This window comes from Bufo gargarizans, chromosome 2 (assembly GCF_014858855.1).
Source record: "Bufo gargarizans isolate SCDJY-AF-19 chromosome 2, ASM1485885v1, whole genome shotgun sequence".
NCBI lineage: Eukaryota > Metazoa > Chordata > Amphibia > Anura > Bufonidae > Bufo > Bufo gargarizans.
In genome coordinates this window covers 456,976,850-456,998,755 of record NC_058081.1, presented here as the reverse complement: position 1 = coordinate 456,998,755, position 21,906 = coordinate 456,976,850, and the positions used below count along the sequence as shown (strand labels likewise).

The 21,906-nt window shown below is 38.2% G+C and overlaps 2 protein-coding genes across 16 annotated transcripts in view; both read left to right on the top strand.

Annotated features, from left to right (window-relative positions):
- LOC122928299 (protocadherin gamma-A4-like) overlaps positions 1–21,906 on the top strand; it is a 299,736-nt gene that overhangs the window by 238,562 nt on the left and 39,268 nt on the right. Inside the window, exon 1 of one of the 15 annotated variants that reach the window (XM_044281025.1) lies at positions 16,058–16,208. The exons of 13 other annotated variants lie outside the window; for them this stretch is intronic. In XM_044281025.1, coding sequence (XP_044136960.1) covers positions 16,155–16,208 — 54 coding nt within the window. In that variant the 5' untranslated portion in view covers positions 16,058–16,154. Of the gene's footprint in view, positions 1–16,057; positions 16,209–21,906 lie in introns of those variants that run through there. One more of the 15 variants, XM_044281027.1, reaches the window with a different exon arrangement.
- On the top strand, positions 2,300–10,146 carry LOC122928848 (protocadherin gamma-B1-like). The gene is made up of 5 exons (XM_044282116.1): positions 2,300–4,843; positions 8,149–8,443; positions 8,549–9,657; positions 9,713–9,997; positions 10,141–10,146. The coding sequence occupies exons 1-5, from the start codon at positions 2,417–2,419 to the stop codon at positions 10,144–10,146; spliced, it is 4,122 nt and encodes a 1,373-aa protein (XP_044138051.1). The 5' UTR covers positions 2,300–2,416.

The following is a 21,906-nucleotide window of genomic DNA, read 5'->3' as shown; positions in this document are numbered from 1 at the left end:
GTACATAGCCTTTAACATTTACTGACAGTCTACTATATATCTGCATGTATATGCAGTCTATCACTCAGATCTGTCACTGATGACAGGTGTAAGAGGAATGAGGAGTAAATTTACCTTAATACAGTGGGCTCTCAATCTGCTGTATTTCTTCCTATTTTTGTGTCACTTAGGCTAATAGGAGAGGAGGACCTGATCCCATACTATGCTGCCTTTAATAAAATCTATATGAGACCTCCGAGTTCAGCAACAGTAGTCATGGCCTACCATACATGACCATTAGTGTCCTCACCATAACTCCCATAAAGTGTCCTTAGAACACACTGAATTGTCTATAAGATAGAGATGCAGCAATAGAAAACATTTTGAAAATGTCGCTCCTTCTTTTACAATATTGTTTATTAAAATAAATTGTTTTTGTTAGGGTACTTTCACACTTGAGGCAGAGGATTCTGGCAGGCAGTTCCGTCGCAGGGACTGCCTGCCGGATGCGTTAAAACGCATGCAAACTGCAAACTGATGGCATTTGTCAGACGGATCAGGATCCTGATCCGTATGACTAATGCATTGAGATGATGGATCCGTCTCTCCAGTGTCATCCGGAAAAATGGATCTGGCATTTATTTTTTTCACATTTTTTGCGGTCTGAGCCTGCGCAGACCGCAATTCCGGATCCGTTTTGCTGGAACACTCCGGGCCGGATCCGGCATTAATGCATGTCAATAGGAACAAATGCCGGATCGGCAAGTGTTCCAGAATTTTGGACAGAGATAAAACTGCAGCATGCTGTGGCATTATATCCATCCTGAAAAGTCAAAAAGACTGAACTGAAGACATCCTGAAGGGATTGCTCTCCATTCAGAATGCATTAGGATAAAACTGATAAATTCTTTTCCGGTATTGAGACCGTAGGACGGAACTCAATGTCGGAAAAGAATAGCGCTATTGTGAAATTACACTAAAAAGAAATCCGTCAGCCCCCAAAAACCCTCCAAACTAAAGTAAACAGTGTATAGTGTAATAGTCCGATTATTTCATTCTTATCTTCATACTCACTTGTATTCTGTCACTGTGCTCCGACAAACCAGCAGTAAAATGGATTCAGAGGACTCATCTTTGAGTCCTCTCCACTATGTGCATTGGCATGGGAGTCCTTTCAATGCGTTTTACTGCTGGTTTATCAGAGCACATCATCAGAACGCAAGTGGGTATAAAGATAAAAATTACACAACCGGACTTGGCATCACTTACACTATACAGTGCTTACTCTAGTTTGGGGTGTTTCTGAGCTGACGGATTCACTATAACATTTGAGTGAGGTAATAATTATAAATGTCTATACCTGTTATCCTAACAAACATTTGTTTTTGCATTTGAACTAAGTGTTTTCTGTAAAGTCTTGAGCAATAACACTACATGAAAAAAGGTTTTTGTGTAGTATGCAGTCTTCAGCTCCAGTACTTACTCTCCTGGAACTATATTATGCTCGAACCTTCAGAAAGAGTCTCAGAATCAGTCCTAGTATTTGACTGGAGGTCAGCAATGTCCAGCACAAATATCTCCTTTGCTATTATGTTAGGCTACTTTCACACTCGAGTTTTGTGCGGATCTGTCATAGACGGATCCGTTCAGATAATACAATCATCTGCATCCATTCAGAACGGATCCGTTTGTATTATCTTTAACATAGCCAAGACGGATCCGTCTTGAACACAATTGAAAGTCAATGGAGGATAGATACGTTTTCTATTTTGCCAGATTGTGTCAGTGAAAACGGATCCGTCCCCATTGACTTACATTGTGTGTCAGAACGGATCCGTTTGGCTCAGTTTCATCAGATGGACACCAAAACGCTGCAGGCAGCGTTTTGGTGTCCCTCTCCAAAGTGGAACGGAGACTGAACAGAGGCAAACTGATGCATTCTGAGCGGATCCTTTTCTATTCAGAATGTATTAGGGCAAAACTGATCCGTTTTGGACCGCTTGTGAGAGCCCATGACGGATCTCACAAACGGAAAGCCAAAATGCGAGCGTGAAAGTAGACTTAGAAGTAACTTTACTTTCAAATCTTTGAAAGCTTATTTTACAATTATATTTTGATATTATTGCATGTTTTCTATTACCTTTGAAATATGTACAAAGTTTTAAACAGATTCTGATAGGAATTAAGCTGTCACGAATGCTGCAGTTCCCCATATACACCTCAGAGCGCCGCTATTCACCAATAAGGAAATATTCTGCAAATCCAGAATCACCTCCATGATGCAGGCAGTGTTCAACTGAAAGAACACACAGCATTCAGATTAGGATGTGCCATGTATAGGAGTCATAAAGGAGAAGCATTATTTTTCTGCTGTTAATTCTGCTGGATTATAACTGCAAGAAGAAATTTCACTGTTATATTTCTGCTACAAAGAAAGATGGCTGGATTACAACTACAGAAAGGACAATCAATGGAAGTGCTTAGATGGCAAGTAACATTTCCATTTTTATTTTACTGTCTATGTCATTCAGTCTCTGGTCAGATTCATTATTCCATAAATGAAGAATTAAGAAAAGGTTCAATTGTTGGAAATTTAGCAAAGGATCTTCAATTAGATGTGAAGGATCTTTCTGGAAGGAAATTACGCATTGAGTCGGATGTGTTAGAGAAATATTTCACCATAAATCTGGATAATGGAAACCTATACATTGCTGATAGGATAGACAGGGAGACATTGTGTGGAGCTGTAGCTGAATGTGTTCTTATATTTGATGCTGTGGTAGAAAACCCACTAAATGTCTTCACTGTTAAGATTGATATTCAGGACATAAATGACAATCCTCCTAAATTTCTTCATAGCATATTGACATTAGAAATGAGTGAATCGTCCTCTCCAGGAAGAAGCTTTGTTTTACAAAAAGCTGAAGATTTGGATATAGGCATTAATTCTCTGAGAAGCTACAAACTCAGTGTTAATCAGTATTTTGCTCTTGGAGAGAAGATCAGCTCTGATGGCAGTGTATTTCCAGAGCTCATACTAGAGAAACCTCTAGACCGAGAGACACAAGACAAGCATGAACTCATTCTAACAGCTTATGATGGTGGAAATCCTGTAAAGACAGACACTGCTTTAATAAACATCATTATCACTGACTTCAATGATAATTCCCCAGTATTTACACAAGATGTATATAAAGTAAGTGTTAGGGAAAATATACCGGTGAATTCAACAATTCTGCAAGTCAGTGCAAGTGATGATGATGAAGGAGTCAATGCAAAAATAACTTACTCTATTAGTACCACAGTAGATAATATTCTTTTGGCTTTCCAAATTGATTCCCAAAGTGGAGAGATTAGAACAAAGGGAAACTTAGATTATGAAGTAAGAAAATATTATGAAATTTCTGTGCAAGCACAAGATGGAGGAGGCCTAGCTGCCCATGCTAAAGTTTTAATAGAAATAACAGATGAAAATGACAATGCTCCTGAGATTTCCATAGCCTCATCATCAAATCATATTCCTGAGAATTGTGACCCTGGAACTATGGTGGCTCTGATTAAAGTTCATGACCGTGACTCAGGAGAAAATGGTGAAGTTCAATGCCTAATAAAAGGTGATTTACCATTTGAGTTACTATCATCCACCGGGAAGTTTTATAAAATTGTTACAAAGAGTGCTCTAGATAGGGAAAAAACATCATCCTACAACATCACAATACAAGCCTCAGACAAAGGTTCTCCTGAAATAACTTCTGAAAAAGTAATCCAACTCAGTATATCAGATGTTAATGACAATGCACCAGTGTTTGATAAACTGATTTACTCTGTGTTTGTGACAGAAAATAATTTACTAGGATCGTCAATATTTAGCATTCAAGCAAGAGATTTGGACAATGAAGACAATTCTAAGATAACATATTCTATAATGACCAGAGATAATGAAGAAGATCTCTTATCTTCATATATCTCCATGAATCCAGTAACTGGGGTCATTTATGCTCAACAATCATTTGATTATGAGAAGCATACAGAATTTAATATCCAAATACTTGCCAGAGACAATGGATCTCCATCTCTGAATAGCAGTACAACTTTAACAATATATATAATTGACCAGAATGATAATTCACCAATTATTTTGTACCCATCACCAGAGGTTGATAGATCAGTGTTTGAGATGGTTCCATGGACCACTGAACAAGGATCTTTAGTATCTAAAGTTGTTGCAGTGGATGCTGACTCTGGACACAATGCCTGGTTGTCTTACTTTTTACAGTCTTCAGAACCATCACTCTTCACCATTGACCAGCAAACAGGGGAGATCAGAACATCACGTGTGTTTCAAGAAAGAGATATAATGAAACATGGAATTTCGATTCTAGTAAAAGACAATGGGATTCCATCCCGCTCAGCCTCAGTCACTATAAACATGGTGATTGCTGATGGTTTTCATCAGATCCTTCCTGATCTGAGCAGTCAGTCAAACAAAGAAGAATCTCAGTCCAATCTACAATTCTATTTGGTAATAGCCTTGGCTTTGATTTCTTTTCTCTTCATGATGACTGTAATTATTGCATTTGTCTCCAAGTATAAAGAATCAAAGTCTTCTACCACATTTGGATCTATGAGTACAAATCTATATCCACCCATTGATCCCAGACTAATTTCACAGTTTAACAATGGAACATTGACTCTGCCATATTCCTATGATGTTTGTGTGACTTTGGATCCAAGTGAGCAGGAATTTGCTTTTATTAAACCTCAACACAATGTTCCTGTGGATAGTCTTATAGATGCTGATGATTCTGGCATTGGAAATGAAAAGGTCGGAGATTATTTAACTGAGGACAATCATAAGATTCAGGTATGTATTTACTGTATTATGAATGGTATTTTCTTCAGTATCACTTGCAGTGCACCAGTATTCAAAATATATAATGTCAAAAATAATTTTGTTTTGTAATATATTATGTCATTTATTACTTCTATACATTTTATCTGACATGATAACGTTATAAAGTAATAATGACATTTTTTAGGAAAAAAGGATAGTGGTAGAATATTTACTTTCATTCTTTTCATCTATTATAATGGCAGATTTATGAAAATAAGGACATCAGTATGATAAATGAACAAATGAGTTATTAATATATTAGGTACGGTTACACAAAACAACAGCCTTTATAGTGTCAAAAAGGAGGCTGAAATTATAGCACTTCCTGGTCCTATGGAATCACAAGATCTTTCACTGGCTCAGAAGGATCATGTGATAGATCACATGACTCAACTTTATTTTTGACCCCCAAGTTGCCACTTGTGGATTTAGTTACAGTAAGTAATTAGAGTAAACAGTGGTGATGTACGAGTTGTCTCTTATAATGACTGGTTCTCTTTAAAGATAGAATGTATAGATTTTATTACTGTAAGTTGATTGCTTGATTTTTGTTTGGCTACAAGGAAACTTGTTAAGGCCTGGGATGCTTTTATGTATGCTATTGTCGTTGGCTGTCTTCTTGTTGATTGCCTCATTATGAAGACTGACAAAATGCCCTTTGGGGATATTTGTTGTGGCATCAGTGTACATTTTCCTATAAATCGTCTTATTACAATATAGCAGGCACTTCATTAGTGGTGTTTTCCTTGTGTGAGAGGATTATACCAATGCTGTAGGTTACATGTGTGATCCATTTTATTTGACCAAATAACCCCATTAATCACCTGTGTAAGCAGGGAAGCAGGACTCAGCATGAACCTATGAAGGTTTATAGTCTCCTTGGAGACAACCTGATTTGAAACTTCTTATTTCCCCACAGCAACTTCCTTGATCACCCCAATGAAATGTACACTTTTGAATATTGGAATATCCAAAGGGTTGTCATGTTTTTTCATCACATTTTATATCTATTAAATGTATTTATATTATTTATTTAATGTCAGCATATTCTGAAGTGCTTTACAGACATTATCGTCACTCACTGTCCCCAGTGGAGCTCACAATTCCTATCAGTTTTTAGAGGTGGGAGGAAACCAGAGTACCTGGGGGGAAAAAAACATGCAAACATAGGGAGAACATACAGTAAAAACTCCATGCAGATGTTGTCCTTGTCTGGATTCAAACCTAGGACCCCAGCTTTGCAAGGCAAAAGTGCTTACTAATGCATCACCATGTTTCTTAAATACAATCTTTCCTTGTATATGGGCATTTTAGTATCATTAGTAAATAGTAAGTGATTTAATGGTGGAGAATAGTTTCTTAGAATTGTGTACCAAGTTCTTCATGTTGTATACTGACAACTAGTAAAGTATATTATTTTCACCTGTTCCTTTAGTGCCCTAAAAAATCAATAACTATTTATAATGATCAAATATTTATTATTTTAATTTGCTAAAGTGTTCTTAAATGTCAAGTAGAATAGAATTTTGAAAGGGTAAATAGGTCCCTCACTGCTTTAACTTCCACCTCTTTTCTCTCTCCAGCGCATTAAAGCAATTCCCAAGCAGGTATATATACAAGGTATATAGATCTATCAAGTATTATTTAAAAGACAATACAAATACTTAGATATAACAAACATAACTCTCCAGCCCATGCTCAATAAAATAAGTGCTGCTACTCTTCACTATGTATATATAGATACAGCCAAGCTAAACTTGATGGTTAATGTGTTAAGTAAAAAATTGCACAAAAAGGTTACCTATAGAGTCGAGCGGACACCTGGATGTTCGGGTTCGACGGGTTCAGCCACACTTCACCAAGAAGTTTGAGTTCAGGACCCGAACTTGACCCGAACTTGAGCCTGAACCCGAACCCTATTGAAGTCAATGGGGACCCGAACTTTGGAGCACTAAAATGGCTCTAAAAAAAGTCATGGAATGGGGTAGAGGGATGCAAAAGGCAGCAAAATGTGGATAAGAGCATGGTAATTGCTCTGCAAACAAATGTGGATAGGGAAATGACCTAAAATAACATAAAATATGTAAAAATAAAAAATAATAATCTTGATCTAGGAGGAGGAGGTCCATATGGGGTAGGAGGTTGAGGAGGCGGTGGATGTGGCAGTGTAGGTGGAAGCGGCGGTGGAGGAGGAGGAGGTAGCCAACACTGGTTTTTGGTTTTTATTTTATTTTATTATTTTGTTTAAATTTGGGTAGACCCCAAAACATTGGGAAATATAAAAAATAAAACAAAGAGGGCGGTATACATGTCTATTCTGCACAAGGTATGGACAAGTCCTGTGGGATCCCTGCCTTGTTCATTTTAATAAACGTGAGCCTGTCCACATTGGCTGTGGACAGGCGGCTGCGCTTTTCTGTGATAACCCCCTCCTGCCATGCTAAACAAACGTTCAGACAATACACTGGCTGCAGTGCAGGCCAGCACCTCCAAGGCGTAAAGGGCAAGCTCAGGCCATGTGCCCAATTTGGAGAACCAGAAGTTTAAGGGGGCAGACCCATCATTCAGTACTTGTAGGCATGTGCACACATACTGCTCCACTATGTCGCATGTCCCCGTGACGTCCACGATCCAATTGGATATCTTCTCTATCAACTTTCGATGTTCTTTTATGTGCCTACCAGGGTTTCATGCCTGAGAGGGAGCGTGAGAAAGGGATACCACATCCAAGGGAGGTCAATGGCTGAAATGTGATCGAGCAGAAATGTGGGACAAATTGTTAAAGCGGAAGGATCGAATGAAAGGAGGGGGCACGCATCAATTAAAGACGAATTTTTGAAATTTAAGTCCCTGTCACCTATGCAGAGCAGGGGTTTTTCAATGGCAAAACTGGGTTCATGTCACCCAGCAATTGAACAGGCGATTTTACAAAAATTAGGTCCCTGTCAACTATGCAGAGCAGGGGTTTGTATATGGCAAAAATGGTAAAATGTCACCTGATACTGTAACAGACAATTTTTTAAAATGTAGGTCCCTGTTACCTATGCAGAGCAGGGGTTTATTCACGGCAAAAATGGTAAAATGTCACCCAAGAATGTAACAGACGCTTTTGCACCCTGCTCCCTCTTTTGCTGTGCTGGTGCCTCTGTGTGACCACCCCCTCTTCCTCCAAACTGCACACGTCACTCGCATGACCTTGATTCCACGTTTCCTTGATTAATTCTCTGGTAAGCTACAAACTCAGTACAAATCTTTATTTTGCTCTTGGAGAGAAGGTCAGCGCTGATGGCAGTGTATTTCCAGAGCTTAAACTAGAGAAACCTCTAGACCGAGAGACACAAGAGAAGCATGAACTTATTCTAACAGCTTCTGATGGTGCAAATCCCTTACAGACAGGCACTGCCTTAATTAATATCATTATCACTGACTTCAATGATAATTCCCCAGTATTTACACAGGATGTATATAAAGTAAGTGTTAGGGAAAATATACCGGTGAATTCAACAATTCTGAAGGTCAGTGCAAGTGATGATGATAAAGGCATCAATGCACAGATCACTTACTCTATTAGTACCACAGTAGATAATATTCTTGTTGATTCCCAAAATTGAGAAATTAGAACATTAGGAAACTTAGATTATGAAGTAAGAAATTATTATGAAATTTATGTGCAAGCGCAAGATGGAGGAGGCCTAGCTGCTCATACTAAAGTTTTAATAGAAATAACAGATGAAAATGACAATGCTCCTGAGATTTCTATAACCTCATCATCAGATAATATTCCTGAGGATTCCAACCCTGGAACTGTAGTGGCTCTGATTAAAGTTCATGACCGTGACTCAGGAGAAAATGGTGAAGTTCAATGTGCAATAAAAGGTGATTTACCATTTGAGTTAATATCATCAACTGGAAAGTTCTATAAAATTATTACAAAGAGTGCTCTAGATAGGGAAAAAACATCATCGTACAACATCACAATACAAGCCTCAGACAAAGGTTCTGCTGAAATGAGTTCTAGAAAAGTAATCCAACTCAGTATATCAGATATCAATGAAAATGCACCAGTGTTCGAAAAGTTATTGTGCTCTGCATTTGTGACAGAAAATAATTTACCAGGAGCTTCAATATTTAGTATTCAAGCAAGAGATATGGACAGTGAAGACAATTCTAAGATAACATATTTTATAATGACCAAAGCCAATAAAGAAGATTCCCTGTATTACTATATCTCTATAAATCCCATAACTGGGGTCATTTATGCTCAACAGTCATTTGATTATGAGAAACATAAAGAATTTATTATCCAAATAATTGCCAGAGACAGTGGATCTCCATCTCTGAACAGCAGTACAACACTAAAAATATATATAGTCGACCAGAATGATAATTCACCAATTATTCTGTACCCATCACCAGAGGTTGATAGTTCAACATTTGAGATGGTTCCTTGGACCTCTGAAAAAGGATCTTTAGTATCTAAAGTGGTGGCAGTGGATGCTGACTCTGGACACAATGGCTGGTTGTCTTACTTTTTACAGTCTTCAGAACCATCACTCTTCACCATTGACCAGCACACAGGGGAGATCAGGACTTCACGTTTATTTCAAGAAAGAGACATCATGAAACATGGAATTGTGGTTCTAGTAAAAGACAATGGGATTCCATCCCACTCAGCTTCAGTCACTATAAACATGGTGATTGCAGGTCATTTTCATCAGATCCTTCCTGAGCTGAGCAGTCAGTCTAACAAAGAAGAATCTCAGGCCAACCTACAATTCTACTTGGTAATAGCCTTGGCATTGAATTATTTTCTCTTCATGTTGACTGTGATTATTGCAGTTGTCTCCAAATATAAAGTCAAAGTCTTCTAGCAGATTTGGATCTATGAGTACAAATCTATATCCACCAGTTGATCCCAGATTCATTTCACAGTTCAACAGTGGAACATTACCTCTGCCATATTCCTATGATGTTTGTGTAACTCTCGATCCACATGACCAGGAATTTGCATTTCTTAAACCTCAGCACAATGTTCCAGTTGACAGTCTAATAGATGCTGATGATTCTGGTATTGGAAATGAAACTATAAAGAACTGTTCACCTGTAGAAATTTTAATTCCACAGGTATGTGGTATGATATAATTTATCATTTTGTAAATGGTAGTTAACATATTAAAATGTGATATGTCAGCATTTTTGTATAAATAATAGATTTTTTACATTGTTTTGCTCCTTTTATATTGAAAACATAATATTTGTTTAAATAGCTTTAAACTTGTACTAGTTCCAATTATCTTTCCCATAGTTATATAGCCCCTTTTTCATTTCTAAAATGCAGATATTATTGTAAGTAAAGATATTATTTACAATCCTCAGAATTGGCATATTGTCTATAGATTCTTACATATCCATATAGATATTTCTTACTGCTAATAGCTGCCTGGCAGTCTTTTCTGATGTTTTTAATGTATAGCTAAGTACTGTAGTGTTAAAAAGGACAAATATATCATAACAGTGATAGCTATAATAATACCATTATTACTTTTATCTTTCATGCAGGGCTGTGGTCAGATGACCATTTCCATTTTGTAATGTTATGTCTATGGGTGTGTCAAGGCAGCAACAGGGGTAGTTAAAGGATAGTGTCTATGTAAATAGCTGTGTAAAAGGAGCTGTAAACTAGCTAGGCATTGTTAGGAGCAGTGATAGCACAATGACTATTTAGCCAGCTGGGTTGGAGGAGGTATAAACTAGCTGGGCATTGTTATGTGCAGTGATAGTAGAGTGTCTATGTAACTAGCTCAATGGGAGGAGGAATAAACTAGCTGGGCATTATTAGGAGCAGTGATAGCACAATGACTATTTAACCAGCTGGGTTGGAGGAGGTATAAACTAGCTGGGCATTATTAGGAGCAGTGATAGCACAATGACTATTTAACCAGTTGGGTTGGAGGAGGTATAAACTAGCTAGGCATTGTTATGGGCAGTGATAGTAGAGTGTCTATGTAACTAGCTCAATGGGAGGAGGTATAAACTAGCTGGGCATTGTTATGGGCAGTGATAGTAGAGTGTCTATGTAACTAGCTCAATGGGAGGAGGTATAAACTAGCTGGGGATTATTAGGAGCAGTGATAGCACAATAACTATTTAACCAGTTGGGTTGGAGGAGGTATAAACTAGCTGGGCATTGTTATGGGCAGTGATAGTAGAGTGTCTATGTAACCAGCTCAAAGGGAGGAGGTATAAACTAGCTGGGGATTATTAGGAGCAGTGATAGCACAATGACTATTTAACCAGTTGGGTTGGAGGAGGTATAAACTAGCTGGGCATTGTTATGGGCAGTGATAGTAGAGTGTCTATGTAACCAGCTCAAAGGGAGGAGGTATAAACTAGCTGGGCATTGTTAGGGTCAGTGATAGAGGAGTGTCCATGTGACTAGCTGGATGGCAGGAGCTATAAAATAGCTGGATGTGGTAAAAGCAGTGCTGCAGCTGTGGCAGAGAAAGAAGTGCATTATGGGTTTGGTTGGATACAGCAACAGGAAGTGCTGCATATAGGATGTACACAAACCAAAGTGATTTGTTTATATAATGAAAATGGGCCAGGAGAGTCAAGCGCCGACATGAACATATCTGCTAAAAACCAGAGTAAAACCACAGTTAAATTAAGTGATATGCACGCTACTCTTCATATCACACTCTGTCTCAATGGGACCTTCCAGAAATAGTTGATTACTGTACTCATATATCTCCAGTGGTCCTTTAGAGATAAATGGAGTGTTATTGCACAAGCTCTGCCTGCCGTTCTATTCCTTTAATTATTTTTTGGGGTTCCAACTGTGTGACCCCTACCAATCTTATAGTAACCCTCTATCCTGTGAACCAGAGATAATATCACATTATAGGTTACCCTTTCAAATATAAGACATATATTTTCTGAGAATAGTTCCTATCTGATTTGATTTAGCATCAGATTTTGAAATAATAAATTGTTAATGATAGTGACTTTGATAACATTAAGAATGTACTGGTGAAACCTATGGCTAGAGGGTATGACCTCTGGACAATTGCACTGTGGTGAATAGTATTGTTGTTATTACCTTATGTATAGAGCTGCTATCTGAAAACTTTGTTGGCATTATTTGATCATTGTATAGTGGCCTTTACTTATTGTATTAACCAGAACAGTAGTTACAGCACAGAACACCATCAAGCATAAGATAATTAGAGATGCCGAATTTTGACAAGAAATTAGATTTGCTATAAATTAGTTTAGCATAAATCTCTATGTTAAAGCCCTATCAATGGGATCAGTTTTAACACTTAGACAGAAGTGCACCCTTCTAATGGCCATTGAAAACCGTAATACACTAGTGCAATATGGCCTTTTCGGTTTAAAAAAAATTCACTCACCTTATTCACTTCCTCACACTGACGTCGCCCGCTCCTCTCTTGAGTGGAAAAGACCTGCCGAAGGAACTACGCTGAGCATGATGACGTCACCATGCGCTCCCAGCACTATCACCGATGACATCACCACGTGATCATGTCTTTTCTACTTAAGAGGAGTGGATTGCCTCTGTGCGAGCAAGTGGATGAGGTGAGTATTTTTATCTTCATTCTAAGACAACTCTAGCCTCCATGTTAAGTAAAACTATTTGTTACCACAAAGCTCAAGGAAATTCGGCTTTGCAGTGAATAAAGTTTTTCTTAAACTTCAGATTGAATTTGGATGCTTTGATTCGCTCAACAATAGATATAATTGTTGGAATAAGATAGTGATATAGATACATAGGGGGACATTTATCAAGGCAAGTGTTTTCCACATCAGTCTTGAGCCCCCCTGTACCATCCCACTGGCCATCTGACAGTCTAAAATCTATGGCAGCCTCTTAGCTGCTGCAGGTTTCAGTTTTTTTTGTCTCGCAAGAAAACTGGAATAAATAAAGATAAATGTGGTGGATCTGCAGTGACATCCCTTCCCAGCCCTCACCATGTTCCATTTTCTCACCATGTCAAAACAGTGGCATGAAGGGGAAAAGGTCAAAGATTGTGCCACAATTATGTACTAGTATAATATATGAGAAACAATGAAGAACACTGTCTTGTGGCATTAAAAAATGATCAAAATTATAAAACTAATGGTAAAAAAAATAGTAAAACAGTGAAAGCACCAAGTATTTGTGTATTTATAATTTTATAAAGTTCAAATCATACCTGTCAGTGTAGTATATAGCAGCACAATAAAGGACAGGCTCTCTCTCCTATTAGCTCAGATAACCCAGAAAAATATTGTGCCATTTGACTTATAGTGACTATTAAAGAATAAGGCCGTCTCATAGTAAAGAGTCCTCTTTATTCCAAAGGGGAAAGCTCCCCCAACCACACCCCACTTAAAGGCTACAGATGTAGCCAAGCTAAAATTAACTATGATAACACATTGCATAGTGTTATCTTGGTTATCTCGTGACAAAAGCCACTGAAATCCATTGAAACATTTTCTTGCTATTCTTTACTTAACGCGTTCACCATCAAGTTTAGCTTGGCTACATCTTTATATATAGCTTTGGGGCATTTTGTTTTTATTATTGCATTACACTCGATTTGACATAAAAATATATTTTTTCAATTGCTCTTTATTAAAAATGTTTAGCCCTTTTCCCTGCACAGCTTTGAGTTTATCATGTAGCAGGATCTGAATTTTCACTCTTTTATGTCAGGCAGATGAGCTGATGGGCTACCTTCTGACATTATAAACATTTATTATAGCTCAGCTCTTATCTTACTGAAAATAATGTGGCTTAAATGATCTTTTAGTAATTTAGATATAAGGGTTATTAGATGACTGACTCGATGTGAACATTCACATAGCTTGACAAACAGATAACCCTTTGTGACAGAACAGCTCAAACAAAAAATTGCCCCCGAAAGTGTACATAGCCTTTAACATTTACTGACAGTCTACTATATATCTGCATGTATATGCAGTCTATCACTCAGATCTGTCACTGATGACAGGTGTAAGAGGAATGAGGAGTAAATTTACCTTAATACAGTGGGCTCTCAATCTGCTGTATTTCTTCCTTTTTTTGTGTCACTTAGGCTAATAGGAGAGGAGGACCTGATCCCATACTATGCTGCCTTTAATAAAAATCTATATGAGACCTCCGAGTTCAGCAACAGTTAAGCAGCAGTAGTCATGGCCTACCATACATGACCATTAGTGTCCTCACCATAACTCCCATAAAGTGTCCTTAGAACACACTGAATTGTCTATAAGATAGAGATGCAGCAATAGAAAACATTTTTGAAAATGTCGCTCCTTCTTTTACAATATTGTTTATTAAAATAAATCATTTTTGTTAGGGTACTTTCACACTTGAGGCAGAGGATTCTGGCAGACAGTTCCGTCGCAGGGACTGCCTGTCGGATGCTTTAAAACGCATGCAAACTGCAAACTGATGGCATTTGTCAGACGGATCAGGATCCTGATCCGTATGACAAATGCATTGAATTGATGGATCCGTCTCTCCAGTGTCATCCGGAAAAATGGATCTGGCATTTATTTTTTTCACATTTTTTGCGGTCTGAGCCTGCGCAGACCGCAATTCCGGATCCGTTTTGCTGGAACACTCCGGGCCGGATCCGGCATTAATGCATGTCAATAGGAACAAATGCCGGTCCCGGCCCAATGGCCAGAGATCAAACTGCAGCATACTGTGGCATTATATCCATAAAACTGATAAATTATTTTCCGGTATTGAGACCATAGGACGGAACTCAATGTCGGAAAAGAATAACGCTATTGTTAAATTACACTAAAAAGAAATCCGTCAGCCCCCAAAAACCCTCCAAACTAAAGTAAACAGTGTATAGTGTGATAGTCCGATTATGTCATTCTTATCTTCATACTCACTTGTATTCTGTCACTGTGCTCCGACAAACCAGCAGTAAAATGGATTGAGAGAACTCATCTTTGAGTCCTCTCCACTATGTGCATTGGCATGGGAGTCCTTTCAATGCGTTTTACTGCTGGTTTATCAGAGCACATCATCAGAATGCAAGTGGGTATAAAGATAAAAATTACACAACCGGACTTGGCATCACTTACACTATACAGTGCTTACTCTAGTTTGGGGTGTTTCTGAGCTGACAGATTCACTATAACATTTGAGTGAGGTACTAATTATAAATGTCTATACCTCTTATCCTAACAAAAAAAATGTTTTGCATTTGAACTAAGTGTTTTCTGTAAAGTCTTGAGCAATAACACTACATGAAAAAAGGTTTTTGTGTAGTATGCAGTCTTCAGCTCCAGTACTTACTCTCCTGGAACTATATTATGCTCGAACCTTCAGAAAGAGTCTCAGAATCAGTCCTAGTATTTGACTGGAGGTCAGCAATGTCCAGCACAAATATCTCCTTTGCTATCATGTTAGGCTGCTTTCACACTCGAGTTTTGTGCGGATCTGTCATAGACGGATCCGTTCAGATAATACAATCATCTGCATCCATTCAGAACGGATCCGTTTGTATTATCTTTAACATAGCCAAGACGGATCTGTCTTGAACACAATTGAAAGTCAATGGAGGATAGATACGTTTTCTATTTTGCCAGATTGTGTCAGTGAAAACGGATCCGTCCCCATTGACTTACATTGTGTGTCAGAGCGGATCCGTTTGGCTCCGTTTCATCAGATGGACACCAAAACACTGCAGGCAGCGTTTTGGTGTCCCTCTCCAAAGTGGAACGGAGACTGAACGGAGGCAAAGTGATGCATTCTGAGCGGATCCTTTTCTATTCAGAATGTATTAGGGCAAAACTGATCCGTTTTGGACCGCTTCTGAGAGCCCATGATGACGGATCTCACAAACGGAAAGCCAAAACGCCAGTGTGAAAGTAGACTTAGAAGTAACTTTACTTTCAAATCTTTGAAAGCTTATTTTACAATTATATTTTGATATTATTGCATGCTTTCTATTACCTTTGAAATATGTACAAAGTTTTAAACAGATTCTGATAGGAATTAAGCTGTCACGAATGCTGCAGTTCCCCATATACACCTCAGAGCGCCGCTATTCACCAATAAGGAAATATTCTGCAAATCCAGAATCACCTCCATGATGCAGGCAGTGTTCAACTGAAAGAACACACAGCATTCAGATTAGGATGTGCCATGTATAGGAGTCATAAAGGAGAAGCATTATTTTTCTGCTGTTAATTCTGCTGGATTATAACTGCAAGAAGAAATTTCACTGTTATATTTCTGCTACAAAGAAAGATGGCTGGATTACAACTACAGAAAGGACAATCAATGGAAGTGCTTAGATGGCAAGTAATATTTCCATTTTTATTTTACTGTCTATGTCAATCAGTCTCTGGTCAGATTCATTATTCCATTAATGAAGAATTAAGAAAAGGTTCAATTGTTGGAAATTTAGCAAAGGATCTTCAATTAGATGTGAAGGATCTTTCTGGAAGGAAATTACGCATTGAGTCGGATGTGTTAGAGAAATATTTCACCATAAATCTGGATAATGGAAACCTATACATTGCTGATAGGATAGACAGGGAGACATTGTGTGGAGCTGTAGCTGAATGTGTTCTTACATTTGATGCTGTGGTAGAAAATCCACTAAATGTCTTCACTGTTAAGATTGATATTCAGGACATAAATGACAATCCTCCTAAATTTCTTCATAGCATATTGACATTAGAAATGAGTGAATTGACCTCTCCAGGAAGAAGCTTTGTTTTACAAAAAGCTGAAGATTTGGATATAGGTATTAATTCTCTGATAAGCTACAAACTCAGTGCTAATCAGTATTTTGCTCTTGGAGAGAAGGTCAGCTCTGATGGCAGTGTATTTCCAGAGCTCATACTAGAGAAACCTCTAGACCGAGAGACACAAGACAAGCATGAACTCATTCTAACAGCTTCTGATGGTGGAAATCCTGTACAGACAGGCACTGCCTTAATTAATATCATTATCAATGATATCAATGATAATTCTCCAGTATTTACACAAGATGTATATAAAATAAGTGTTAGGGAAAATATACCGGTGAATTCAACAATTCTGCAAGTCAGTGCAAGTGATGATGATGAAGGAGTCAATGCAAAAATAACTTACTCTATTAGTACCACAGTAGATAATATTCTTTTGGCTTTCCAAATTGATTCCCAAAGTGGAGAGATTAGAACAAAAGGAAACTTAGATTATGAAGTAAGAAAATATTATGAAATTTCTGTGCAAGCACAAGATGGAGGAGGCCTAGCTGCTCATGCTAAACTTTTAATAGAAATAACAGATGAAAATGACAATGCTCCTGAGATTTCCATAGCCTCATCATCAAATCATATTCCTGAGAATTGTGACCCTGGAACTATGGTGGCTCTGATTAAAGTTCATGACCGTGACTCAGGAGAAAATGGTGAAGTTCAATGCCTAATAAAAGGTGATTTACCATTTGAGTTAATATCATCAACCGGAAAGTTTTATAAAATTGTTACAAAGAGTGCTCTAGATAGGGAAAAAACATCATCGTACAACATCACAATACAAGCCTCAGACAAAGGTTCTCCTGAAATAACTTCTGAAAAAGTAATCCAACTCAGTATATCAGATGTTAATGACAATGCACCAGTGTTTGATAAACTGATTTACTCTGTGTTTGTGACAGAAAATAATTTACTAGGATCGTCAATATTTAGCATTCAAGCAAGAGATTTGGACAATGAAGACAATTCTAAGATAACTTATTCTATAATGACCAGAGATAATGAAGAAGATCTCTTATCTTCATATATCTCCATGAATCCAGTAACTGGGGTCATTTATGCTCAACAATCATTTGATTATGAGAAGCATACAGAATTTAATATTCAAATACTTGCCAGAGACAATGGATCTCCATCTCTGAATAGCAGTACAACTTTAACAATATATATAATTGACCAGAATGATAATTCACCAATTATTTTGTACCCGTCACCAGAGGTTGATAGATCAGTGTTTGAGATGGTTCCATGGACCACTGAACAAGGATCTTTAGTATCTAAAGTTGTTGCAGTGGATGCTGACTCTGGACACAATGCCTGGTTGTCTTACTTTTTACAGTCTTCAGAACCATCACTCTTCACCATTGACCAGCAAACAGGGGAGATCAGAACATCACGTGTGTTTCAAGAAAGAGACATCATGAAACATGGAATTTCGATTCTAGTAAAAGACAATGGGATTCCATCCCGCTCAGCCTCAGTCACTATAAACATGGTGATTGCTGATGGTTTTCATCAGATCCTTCCTGAACTGAGCAGTCAGTCAAACAAAGAAGAATCTCAGTCCAATCTACAATTCTATTTGGTAATAGCCTTGGCTTTGATTTCTTTTCTCTTCATGATGACTGTAATTATTGCAATTGTCTCCAAGTATAAAGAATCAAAGTCTTCTACCGCATTTGGATCTATGAGTACAAATTTATATCCACCCATTGATCCCAGACTAATTTCACAGTTTAACAATGGAACATTGACTCTGCCATATTCCTATGATGTTTGTGTGACTTTGGATCCAAGTGAGCAGGAATTTGCTTTTATTAAACCTCAACACAATGTTCCTGTGGATAGTCTTATAGATGCTGATGATTCTGGCATTGGAAATGAAAAGGTCGGAGATTATTTAACTGAGGACAATCATAAGATTCAGGTATGTATTTACTGTATTATGAATGGTAATTTCTTCAGTATCACTTGCAGTGCACCAGTATTCAAAATATATAATGTCAAAAATCATTTTGTTTTGTAATATATTATGTCATTTATTACTTCTATACATTTTATCTGACATGATAACGTTATAAAGTAATAATGACATTTTTTAGGAAAAAAGGATAGTGGTAGAATATTTACTTTCATTCTTTTCATCTATTACAATGGCAGATTTATGAAAATAAGGACATCAGTATGACAAATGAACAGAGTTATTAATATATTAGGTACGGTTACACAAAACAACAGCCTTTATAGTGTCAAAAAGGAGGCTGAAATTATAGCACTTCCTGGTCCTATGGAATCACAAGATCTTTCACTGGCTCAGAAGGATCATGTGATAGATCACATGACTCAACTTTATTTTTGACCCCCAAGTTGCCACTTGTGGATTTAGTTACAGTAAGTAATTAGAGTAAACAGTGGTGATGTATGAGTTGTCTCTTATAATGACTGGTTCTCTTTAAAGATAGAATGTATAGATTTTATTACTGTAAGTTGATTGCTTGATTTTTGTTTGGCTACAAGGAAACTTGTTAAGGCCTGGGATGCTTTTATGTATGCTATTGTCGTTGGCTGTCTTCTTGTTGATTGCCTCATTATGAAGACTTACAAAATGCCATTTGGGGATATTTCTTGTGGCATCAGTGTACATTTTCCTATAAATCGTCTTATTACAATATAGCAGGCACTTCATTAGTGGTGTTTTCCTTGTGTGAGAGGATTATACCAATGCTGTAGGTTACATGTGTGATCCATTTTATTTGACCAATTAACCCCATTAATCACACTGTGTAAGCAGGGAAGCAGGACTCAGCATGAACCTATGAAGGTTTATAGTCTCCTTGGAGACAACCTGATTTGAAACTTCTTATTTCCCCACAGCAACTTCCTTGATCACCCCAATGAAATGTACACTTTTGAATATTGGAATATCCAAAGGGTTGTCATGTTTTTTCATCACATTTTATATCTATTAAATGTATTTATATTATTTATTTAATGTCAGCATATTCTGAAGTGCTTTACAGACATTATCGTCACTCAATGTCGCCAGTGGAGCTCACAATTCCTATCAGTTTTTAGAGGTGGGAGGAAACCAGAGTACCTGGGGGAAAAAAAACATGCAAACATAGGGAGAACATACAGTAAAAACTCCATGCAGATGTTGTCCTTGTCTGGATTCAAACCTAGGACCCCAGCTTTGCAAGGCAAAAGTGCTAACTAAGGGCTCTTTCACATCTGCATTCTTTTCTTCCGGCATAGAGTTCCGTCGTCGGGGCTCTATGCCGGAAGAATACTGATCAGGATTATCCTAATGCATTCTGAATGGACAGTGCGTCCTTCAGGATGCATCAGGATGTCTTCCGTTCCGGAACGGAGCGTTTTTTGGCCGCAGCAAATAGCGCAGCATGCTGCGCTTTTTGCTCCGGCCAAAAATCCGGAACACTTGCCGCAAGGCCAGATCCGGAATGAATGCCCATTGAAAGGCATTGATCTGGATCCGGCCTTAAGCTAAACGTCGTTTCGGCGCATTGTCGGATGTGACGTTTAGCTTTTTCTAAATGGTTATCATGGCTGCCGGGACGCTAAAGTCCTGGCAGCCATGGTAAAGTGTAGTGGGGAGCGGGGGAGCAGCATACTTACCGTCCGTGCGGCTCCCGGGGCGCTCCAGAGTGACGTCAGGGCGCCCCAAGCACATGGATGACGTGATCGCAAGTGGAGTACACACCGGATCCGGACAACGCAAGTGTGAAAGAGGCCTAATGCATCACCATGGTTCTTAAATACAATCTTTACTTGTATATGGGCATTTTAGTATCATTAGTAAATAGTAAGTGATTTAATGGTGGAGAATAGTTTCTTAGAATTGTGTACCAAGTTCTTCATGTTGTATACTGACAACTAGTAAAGCATATTATTTTCACCTGTTCCTTTAGTGCCCTAAAAAGTCGATAACTATTTATAATGATCAAATATTTATTATTTTAATTTGCTAAAGTGTTCTTAAATGTCAAGTAGAATAGAATTTTGAAAGAGGTAAATAGGTCCCTCACTGCTTTAACTTCCACCTCTTTTCCCTCTCTAGCGCATTAAAGCATATCCCAAGCAGGTATATATACAAGGTATATAGATCTATCAAGTATTATTTAAAAGACAATACAAATACTTAGATATAACAAACATAACTCTCCAGTACAGCTGCCCATGCTCAATAAAATACAGTGCTGCTACTCTTCACTATGTATATATAGATACAGCCAAGCTAAACTTGATGGTTAATGTGTTAAGTAAAAAATTGCACAAAAAGGTTACCTATAGAGTTGAGCGGACACCTGGATGTTCGGGTTCGACAAAGAAGTTAGAGTTTGGGACCCGAACTTGACCCGAACTTGAGCCCGAACCCTATTGAAGTCAATGGGAACCCGAACTTTGGAGCACTAAAATGGCTCTAAAAAAAGTCATGGAATGGGGTAGAGGGCTGCAAAAGGCAGCAAAATGTGGATAAGAGCATGGTAAGTGCTCTGCAAACAAATGTGGATAAGGAAATGACCTAAAATAACATAAAATATGTAAAAATAAAAAAATTATAATCTTGATCTAGGAGGAGGAGGTCCATATGGAGTAGGAGGTTGAGGAGGCGGTGGATGTGGCAGTGTAGTTGGAAGCGGCGGTGGAGGAGGAGGAGGTAGCCAACACTGGTTTTTGTTTTTTTATTTTATTTTATTATTTTGTTCAAATTTGGGTAGACCCCAAAACATTGGGAAATATAAAAAATAAAACAAAGAGAATGTGCGCTGGAGTACAACAATGGCTGGATGAGGGCGGTATACATGTCTATTCTGCCTGGTTCATTTTAATGAACGTGAGCCTGTCCACATTGGCTGTGGACAGGCGGCTGCGCTTTTCTGTGATAACCCCCTCCTGCCATGCTAAACAAACGTTCAGACAATACACTGGCTGCAGGGCAGGCCAGTACCTCCAAGGTGTAAAGGGCAAGCTCAGGCCATGTGCCCAATTTGGAGAAACAGAAGTTGAAGGGGGCAGACCCATCATTCAGTACTTGTAGGCATGTGCACACATACTGCTCCACTATGTCGCACGTCCCCATGACGTCCACGATCCAATTGGATATCTTCTCTATCAACTTTCGATGTTCTTTTATGCGCCTACCATGGTGATCACGGGTAACGGGGAATCAGGGTTTCATGTCGGAGAGGGAGCGCGAGAAAGGGATACCACATCCAAGGGAGGTCAATGGC

Excerpts from the sequence above, each read along its gene's own strand:
- LOC122928848 (XM_044282116.1), top strand. The coding sequence starts at position 2,417 with ATGGCTGGATTACAACTACAGAAAGGACAATCAATGGAAGTGCTTAGA. Across the intron at positions 8,444-8,548 it reads ACAGATCACTTACTCTATTA|CGCAAGATGGAGGAGGCCTA; the intron begins GTACCACAGTAG and ends TTTATGTGCAAG. Across the intron at positions 9,658-9,712 it reads CCAACCTACAATTCTACTTG|TTGTCTCCAAATATAAAGTC; the intron begins GTAATAGCCTTG and ends TGATTATTGCAG.